Source organism: Antennarius striatus, chromosome 24, assembly GCF_040054535.1.
Source record: "Antennarius striatus isolate MH-2024 chromosome 24, ASM4005453v1, whole genome shotgun sequence".
NCBI lineage: Eukaryota > Metazoa > Chordata > Actinopteri > Lophiiformes > Antennariidae > Antennarius > Antennarius striatus.
The window spans coordinates 1,579,022-1,588,789 of NC_090799.1; the positions used below are offsets into that span (position 1 = coordinate 1,579,022).

The 9,768-nt window shown below is 44.7% G+C and overlaps 1 protein-coding gene across 1 annotated transcript; it reads right to left on the bottom strand.

Moving 5' to 3' along the window:
- Window positions 1-2,997: 2,997 nt before the first annotated feature.
- On the bottom strand, window positions 2,998-7,835 carry lig4 (ligase IV, DNA, ATP-dependent). The gene is made up of 3 exons (XM_068309371.1): window positions 7,772-7,835; window positions 5,080-7,162; window positions 2,998-5,014 (listed from the first exon to the last, which is right to left on the bottom strand). Exons 2-3 carry the CDS (start codon window positions 7,152-7,154, stop codon window positions 4,345-4,347), a joined length of 2,745 nt encoding a protein of 914 aa, XP_068165472.1. The 5' UTR covers window positions 7,155-7,162; window positions 7,772-7,835; the 3' UTR covers window positions 2,998-4,344.
- Between the last annotated feature and the right edge of the window lie 1,933 nt (window positions 7,836-9,768).

Here is a 9,768-nt window from a genome sequence, read left to right on the forward strand (position 1 = left end):
CCGCCGTCCTCCCGTCCGCCCAGTGCGCCGCGCCGCGCCGCTCCGCCGCCGCCGCGCTGCCGCCGCCGCCGCCGCCGCTCCGCCGCCGCCGCCGCGCCGCTCCTCTGCGTAGCCTCGACTCCCGTCGGAAGAAGCAAGTCGCTCGCCTTCACGTTTCCCCCGGCCTCGGTCGTGCAGGGACAAAGGCGCTGTCTGCTTCCAACATGGCGAAGCTGTCCGCCTTTGTGTTCGGGCCTCCAGTCTGTCACGGACCGCTTTTCTTTTTCAAGCCCTCGCCGTCTTCATCTCGCTGCCGTTGTCAAGTTGCCGCCATGTTCGCTAAGAGACGGTATGTGTTTGCAGGAAGTTGCCTCAAGCCGTCGGTGGTAAATCACTCCTGTTCCGGTTTTGACCTTCAAAATAAAAGGCTTTTTACAAAAAGGAAATGACGCGTTGATTCGTGCTGCAGACACGTGGATGTGATTTTTTTTCTTCTTCTAGGTCCAGAATCTACACTAATATTAATAATGAAAGAAGAAAAAAAAATTTTTAGAGATCCTTTCAAGTTTAAACTGAACGTGATTTCCAGATAAACACGTTTCAAGCATGTACTTCAGACCGGAATCCTTGGGGAGACCAAAACAAAACAAAACACATTCTTAACACATATAAACCATCATAGTTATAAACTCATATACAAAGGAGATAGTATAGAAAAGAGGATATTGAAAGCTCAGACAATAAGCAGATTCTGTGCTTATGAATTCTTGATTCATAAATGAATAAAGAATATGAAAAATAAGTAGAAGCTCAAATGAATCAGATAACTAATTACTAATTGTGTTATGACAATATTACAGCAACATCAAATAGTAAAGTTGATGTATGGGATTGCACATAGAATACTGAAATCACAACATCAAAACACAATTTAAATATTTGATATATGTGGACTAACGCTTTATAACCCTTGATTTCACCCTTAAAATTAAGCATCTTTTTCTTTAAAGGCCCAAATTTTTTTATTTTTTTTTACAAAAGAGCACTGTGACCAATAAAGCTGAAACAAGAATGTTTCTTGTATTTTGAAAGACCCCAAAATACATTTAAAAATAAATTTTGTATGACACGTTATTTTGAGCTACGTTTATTTTATTTTGAAGGCCAAGATATTCTATATCCGGCTTGGAGCTGTCGAATGTTGCGCGCGTGACAAACCATCTGCCGCTCTGACGTTATGCGCGCGCACCGCAGTCGCCGCGTCCTTCGATAAGAGGGTGCGTCAAGTCCGACGGAGTCAGCGCGAATATCACCAGACAGCGTTTAATTGTGACTTCAAAATAAAAGCCCTCAACGTCGGTCTCTGAAATAAACACAAACTCTGTCGCTAAATGCGTCACACATAAAATGAAAAGAGAAAGAAAAAACGCTAAAGAGCGAAACAAAATGCAACCTGATGGAAGATAATGAAGAATAACACTTCCTGGGTAATAATTAGACTCTGCGCTACGTGTTTTATTCTGAAAGTGTCCACCAACCGGGGTTTTACAGTCCGTATTGCTGACAGCTTGATGGTGGAGCGCCAGCCAGGTTGGCTCACACCTGGTTTTAGCCACAGGCCAGATGCTCTCATCGACAGAATGGTGTTTTGGACACTATCAGCCGCTTTTTGCGCGTTTTATCTCACTTCACACGTCTTTAATAATGCAGCTAGCGGGGATTAAAACACAGGCTGTAGGGATTTAAACATCTGTCATGTCACCAGAAAGCATTTGTTGAACAGGCAGTGCAGTGGGAATGTTTAAATCAGTGTCAATTATTACGTTTGGCAAAATCAGACGTGATAATTATTGTGTAGGATTTATTAATTCTGAGGGTGAATATTAAAACAGTAGAAATGCGAGAAAACGAGTCGCCGGTGGTTAGGACTCTGACAGGATGTCATAAAGGTGTCAAACCACATGTCAAACACACACAGACATATTTTGAACCAGGACAAAGAGAAAAAAGTAGATTTCAAGATTTTTTTATTATTATTTTTTGCCTCTGCAAGCTTTTTTGGTTCCACAGCCCACAGGCGGTGAGGAGGAGTCATGAGAAGAGCTGGCTTCATTTTGAAGGAATGATTTCATTTCCAAATTTAGTTTAGGAAGTCGTAATGACATAAACCCAGATATCAAAACTTCACCACGCCGGCTTAAATATATATAAATGTTCATGAGCTTTATGAGCAGCTATTTATGAGGCACAACACGGAGCCTGATGCTGTTATTTTCCATTGAATTTCTTCATTGAGGGTGGGCCGTGATAATTGCTGCAGACAAACCTCCCCTGCAGCCATAAGCCTCTATTTTGTCTCTACAGGAGCTCATTTATTCCAGCTGAGTGCGTGCAGCTGCTGGTTGTCCAGGGGCCGCTTCCAAATCATTTGTTTCTCCTTGTGTCCGGTTGGTGATCACCGGTTCCAACCCTCCGCGAGCTCCAACCGGCCCTAACAAGAGAATTTATCCCATTATGACAAAGTACGTCTTTGACGCTTTCTTTCTTTTGGCGCCGCTGTGCTGTTTACATCTCCGGATGACTGATTATCTGTTTACCTCTGAGTCCTTTTCGGAGGGCGAGCGGTGGGGATTTTCAAGATCAACAGTTGCAGCAAGACAACACATCACGTACACAAAGCTGCGCTGGAATAAGCACCAGTTGAGAGGCTCTAATTAAAGCCTGTCAGTCACACAGCTCACTCCACATAACCTGGAAATAGTGCAGAGTGGGCGCCGCCTCACAGAACGATGATGGAGGGCCGCTATTTTTTTTTATTTCTACATCCTTTAGCCTGGGGGGAGTCAAAGTCATTTTCACCGAGGGCCACATCAGCATAATGTCTGTCCTCAAAGGGCCAGATGTGACTTATAAATGTAACTATACGTAACTCAACGTAATGTAAAATAAATAACTACTCCTTCATGTTAAATAACTGAATTTATTACTTATTCAAGTTACAAATATTAGTTACAAAATTACAGTTAAAAAATATGTTTGTTTCTGTTCCAACATAAATCCTTTTAGGTAATAAAAAAAAAACCCAACAGAACTCCATCAATCAAGGATCAAACTATTCAAGTTAATAAAGAAAAATAACATCAAACACAAGTAAAGACATTAATTTTGTTCAAAATGTTTTTTTAAAAGTTAAAAGTCTTAATTACTGCATTGTGGGAAATGTAGTTTTGGGCCAAGCACACTTTTGACCTATTTATTTTTAGACACTGACCTTTTATTCTCTACACATGAACTGATGAGGAGGGCCACACTTGGCCCCCGGGCCTTGAGTTTGACATGTGCTTTAGCTGTTTCGTGATAAAAATATTTCTTTCTGTTGGATAAATCCAAACTTTCATTCATGTATTTAAGTGATGTGAGGATGACAGCAATTCAAACCCTGACTCTTCATGTCGACGGGGGCCTTTATCCACAGCACATGATTGGGAACAGGTAGCTCGCCGCATTTATTCATGAGGCATTTACGCCAACAAAGCCCAGGACGCCGCCGCCAGCTCCCCGCCCTCCAGAGACCAGTTTGATGAAGGTTATAACATATCAATGAATCCCAAGGCGCGCTATTGACATTTTTGGAGACAGGAAAACATGAAGACATCTTTGTTGGAGGGCCTGGAGCTGAACCGGTTTTAACGCACCCCCGTGGAGGCCCTCCGCCAGGCGCCGCACGCTGGAAAGCAGCGGAGGCCATCCCATCTCACACACACACACACACACACACACAGACACAACAGACCATCATGGATTTTACAGACATTCAAGATATTTAATAGTGCTGTAGTTAAAATGTAATTGCACATAAAAAGGATGACAAACAGATCAGAAGAGGGAGACAAATAATCCCCGTTCTTATTTTATCCACCAAAAATCACAAAAAAAGACACTCAGAAAAGCTTTTTTTTAAAAATGAAAACCAGTTTTGCTTCAGTGGGAAACGTCTTTCTCTTTGCATAAAAAAAAAAGTCTAAAAACCGCCTCGAGAGGAGGGTGTTGGAAAGGGTTTCAGTTCTCAAAAGCCTCCTAATCCAATTCTGACTTTCCAGAATTGAAAATTCAATCATGGCCTTTGTGGTTTTCATAATTAAAAAAAAAAGAGGAAACAATACGATAACAAGTCGCCTTAATCAGCCATTAAAAACACGGGACATAAAACTCATTAAGTTTGTATGAGCGGTAACGTCCCCGTAGGTTTAAATCGCTTATTCCCACTTTTTTTTATTATGATCTTATCCTTTCATTTAAAAACTTTTATTATATATTGTTGATCTAATAACGAATTCCTTAAAACGCCATGAGGATTCCTCCTCTTCAGACTAAGTAGTCGCTGTCGGTCATCAGGTGACCCGCTCTGATCGAATCAATCACCCATGAGTCCCTGACAATCTTAAACTTCTTCCTGAAACATCGTCTCAGAGTCCTGAAATCCAAAAGTCTGGATTCCTCTTCGATCACGACGTGAGAAACGCCTTCTTCTAACTTTTCCGCCACGGTTCCTCCGTGGAAACGGAACTCCAGCGCCCGGATGTCCAAGCAGGTGGAAGGCAAGGCGGTGTCCGGCTCTCCTATGGCGGCGTAGCCGTCGAAGTAACCCGTGAAGGGTCTGAACAGGCTGGTGGGGAGGTCCTCCCACCCGTAACGCTGTTCCACCCGACCGGCGCTCACCGCCGCCGCCGCCTCGGCGCCGTCCACCCGTCCGAACGCCTCCCGCAGCTGCTGCTCGTCCGTGTCGGCGAAGTAGCTGTCGCCGTAGCGATCGTACTCCTTGGCGAAGTGCTCCCTGGTGGGCGGCGACTTGTGGATCATGTGACGCGGTTGCCACGGCACCACTTCCTTCTGGTGCAGGCACTCCAGCAGCCAGGCGGCCCACACCACGTCGTGCTGGTCGGACGAGATCAGGTTCCTCACGCGCATGTTCTCCACGCCGGCGATCACGCAGTAGGTGTCCGGCCCGGGGTTCTGGACCGGGATGCCGCCGCATCTGGGGAGGGAACATCAGTAATCAGTTACTTGTAATGGGATTACATCCAGTAATGTCGGCGTTACCTGGCCACGCCCTTCTCCAGCTCGGCTTTGGGGTGATCGTCCGTGCCGTTCAGGACGCAGAACTCCACGTCCTCGAACATGTCCGTCTCCTTGGCGACGCCGGAGAGATCCTGCGGCTTGAAGTGGTCGACGATCCCGATCGCCTTCTTGGGTTTGACCGGCGCCTTGCGTGTCTTCTTCTTCTGCGGCTCGCCGCCGTCGGCGTCGTCGATGCGGAGGTGCCGCGAGGCCAGCTTCCCGGACGCTTTGCTGCGGAACTGATCCAGCTCGGCCAGAGTCGTGCACTGGTGCCATTCCTTGTCGTGACGGATCTTCTCGATCCTGGGGAAGCGCAGGGTGCAGTTGGTTTTGTACATGTCGCTCCCGACTATTTCGGCCGCCTTCACCTGGACGATGACCGAGTTGCAGGGCTCGATGTAAACCTCCGGCTTCTCCGTTCCGCATTGGATGGATTCCGGCGGGTCGTTCCTCCGGAAGACTTTCCAGTGTTTGGCCAGCTTCAACCCGAGGTCGTACAGCTCCTTCATGGTGTATCCGGATCCGATGCGGCAGAGCGTGTGGAAAACCGACGGTTTCTCTCCCGGCTTCGGAGCTTCGGCGACAGCACACAGGAAGTGTGACATCATCCCGCCGCGTCTCCCTTTCCCCCAGTAACCCCCGACGATCAGCAGGTCCAGCTCGTCCATCAAGCCGTCCACGTATTCCGGTTTTATCTTCAGCCAGCCCTCGCCGCGCTTGTCCGGTTTGTAGATGGATAACGGATCCTTCACCATGATCCCTTCTTCTCGGTTATCGATGGCGTCGTTGAGGGCGTTCACCACCTCCTGCATGCTCCTGGCGTCCGTCTTTTGCACCAGGTGTATCCTGCCCTTAACCGGGGTGAAAACGCTCTGCAGACACTCGTAGCGTTTCTTCAAAGTCTCCTTTCCGAGCTTCTGGCCGTTCACCAGCAACACGTCGAACACGCAGAAGCACGTCTGCAGCTCTGAGTCCTCCATCAGCCTCTTGATGTCAAATTTGCTGCCTTTCTGCATGAAGGTGTCGGCGGTGGGGTTGTACGCCATCATCTCGCCATCCAGGATGCAGTTCACCACGTGGCTCTTGAAGACGTTGTGGATGTACGGCGTCAGCGAGCCCTCGAACGGCGAGCCACCGAACTGCTGGGTGTACTCAAAGGCGTTCCGGCTGAAGTATTTGTACACGTCCCCGTCTTTGTGCAGCTGGATGCGCTCCCCGTCCAGCTTGGTCTGGATGTAGAAGGGGCTGTTTCCCATCTGCTTCTCCACGTTGCGGATGTTGGCCACCGCCGCCAGCATCGGCTTAAAAGCGGAGAAAAGCCCGATAGAGACGTCGCTTAACGACACATCGGGGTCGTGGAGCTGCTGGCAGACCTTGTTCAAGTCCGTGTTGACGTTGTAGAGGTCAGGAGCGTCCGGGTGGAAGACTTGGAGGACCGTTTCTTTGCTGATCCCCACCTTCATGTCCTTCAGGATCATCCTGATCAGCCACTTTTGCTCCAGTGCCGAACTCTGGGTGATGAGATGCAGCAAACTCTTTTTGACAAGATCCTTCTGCTTGTTGGCGTTGTTGAGAGCCACGGAGTCCAGGAAGTCGTTGACTTGTTTGACGGAGAGGTCTCCCTGACTGGTGCAACGTTTCTTCAGCACGAAGTACGCCATTCCGGCAAAGTCTCCGGCTTCTCCTTGGGATGTAATCGGAGCACGATAGTTCAATAATTTATTAGCATCTGGACCATTCTTTGGGAGGCCTAATACATCGATGAAGAGTTTAGCTAACATGTTCTCCTTGATGCCGTACGCCATCCGCTCTCGATCGAAGGACGGGACGATGAGGCGCATAGCCGGATAGAAGGAGTCTGTCGTTTTGGGACTGTCTCTGTGGAGAGAAGAGTGAAACCTCCTCCATGATCCGATGAAATCCTTGAGGATCTTGGATTTTTCTGGACGACCTTTAGACTTCTGGATTTTCTCCAAAGCGGTGCACAGGTGGAGGAACGGCACCTGAGCTGCAACAGACGGCTGGTCGGGGGCCTCGTTTTTGGAAGTTCCCTCCATGGTGACGTCTGTGAGGTCAAAGAGACAAACTAATGAATGAACCAATAAAATAAAATCGTTATTACCTCCATTAATGATCTGCTGCACCAGTTTTTATTACATCGTCGTTGTTCATACATAATTCTACTCCAATGACTCATCCTGACATGATCGGACATGTCTGAACACAAGAAAACAGACTAAACATGGTGCTTAGTATTTTATATATTAATAAATACATCTATCATATAAATCTAAGCCTTCATATTGATCATGAGCTTCTATTTGTGTGTTTAAAAGCAGTTAAATAACTATTTATCCAAAACAACACTGAATGCTCCGAATTCCGGCTTTAGTTTATTTTCAAAATAAAGGCACCTGATGATATATTCCAGCTGTAACGTTACTGAAATAATATTATCGTTAATATATAATATAATATAATATAATATAATCGCGTTTTGACAGGAGCGTAATGTGAGATTCTGTTCATAAAAAGCAATACTCTTTGTTATTTAAGCACTTAATATTTAAGCACTTAATATTTATTGCGTTTTCATTTTGAAAACAGAGCAGTAAGAGCAGTAAAAACACGGTTTAACAGCAATAATCAAACACGTCAGCTTTAAAAAATTTACCTCGATGTTAAAATGTGATCACAGCGTCTCTACATAGCGGACACTTCCTCATACTCGAAGTGGAGGTCCGACACTGAAAATATTCCGCTGGAATCAAGGGCAGAACTTTTGTTCCGCTATCACGTTTCTCCGCTTGTCGTCTCGCTCGCTAAATTCAGAGCTCACACAATACTTTATCTTGTATAGTCGAGCTAAAATATCTTCAGATATCATATAAAATCAATTATTTGTTTGAGGTTAATTACAGTCTTCATTTTCATAGAAAAACAGTACAGACAGAATATGGGTGCTCTCTCAATCACCACCAGGGGGAGCTACCGAGACGCTGCAAGCGATGAGGAGGCGCAGTCAGTGCGGTTGTTTACCATCGATGGTTTGGACCCAGTCAGTACAGTAGGCTGATAGTAAAAGATAGGAATGCATACTATTGACCACAAGAAGGCGTTTCTCTTCACACCAGTTGTTATATAAGACATATTTGGACCAGAGTCCTCTGGCAGCATTTTAACATTAAACCTCTCTGCAATCCCTGCCAATACCACACAACGCAGCCTTGAAAATGATTATAAGAGTCATGATATAATGAGGATAAGACACATGGGCCTGGGATGATCTCTATATGTTTTAGCATAACAAATTATTACAGTATGAATAGCCCGAGTGTTTTCTTTGGTTTATCTATTTTCACATGTGTGTAAAATGCATAAATAACTTTAGTTCATGCAGATGTATTTGCTTCCTACTAATGTTTCAATAATAGTGTCCCACCTTTTCACCTTGTGCTTCAGTTCTAATACAAACTATCTCTGTTAAGCGGTATCTGGTATAACTCCAAGTGCATTTCATGACTTGGAAAGTGGTGCAAGTAGTTTAACGGGAAGTGAAGTTAGAGGCTTAATCTGACATAGATTCCTCTAAAGCAGATTCACCTGTGGGAATCGGCCAATTTTCCAGCCATCTCATTTATCTGGCAAATCATTGTGTTTTATTTGTATGGCAACCGTGGTGTCGGTTAAAGAAACTGTGAACCTCTTCCACATCAGTTGCGTTGCCCTGTGAAAGACCCTGACCTTTGATTTGTGTGTGTGGGCCGTGAGATTTCCCCACAGGGATCATAAATCATGTCACTTGTTATTTGTTTGAATGTTAAAATGATATGGCACAAAAAAAGAAACAGTTTAACATCAAAAAGCTTTAGGAAGCAGAAGAGTATGGTGCAGTAATTTGCTATCATTCATTTGTCAGCTTTTTTAACTACTAAATATATTCAGTATATTACGTTTGGATATAAATTATATAAATTAAGTTGCACTTACACAATTCTTTGTTAATTAATTGAAATGTAATGATAGCTTGCAAATTAATAAAATAATTTCATATATAATGAAACACTTTTGTTTCATTATATATTCTGCTTACAAAATACTTAAAAGAAGACTTTGTAAGCCTGTAGGTACATTTGTATTTGGACATAAAGTTCCACAAACCTTTAAATAAACAAACATTTTTGTGATGTCATAGTTATGACTCATCTAATATTAAACTTTAATATAAGAGGGACCTCGGTGGATGGTTGGAACAAGGGAAATAGTGGAATGCCTGAACAGAACGTGGAAATTTATTGAGATTTTGAAGAATCGATTGCTTTTTTAATCTTTTTTTGTGGATTGAGTTTTTATGTTATCAAAATCTTATAAGAAGATAAAATCTGTTTCTGTCAGTGGATATTATTTTAGAACGTGATACAAAATCCGTTAACCAAAGCGATGTCTGTGTCACAACAGAAATCCCCCTGAACAACAGACATCCATCTGAATGTGTTGTGTTTCCTCGCTTCCTTTGCAACCCAAATATGGTGCTGTCCTGTCCTTCCTGCTGCCAGTAGGGGGCGCCCTTTGTCTGTCCACGCAGGGCTGCACCATTGAGCTCTGAGTCACATGCCAGCCAGAGTTGTTTACCTGTCTGCTGCTGCTGCAGTGGAGGATTCTGGGATATTT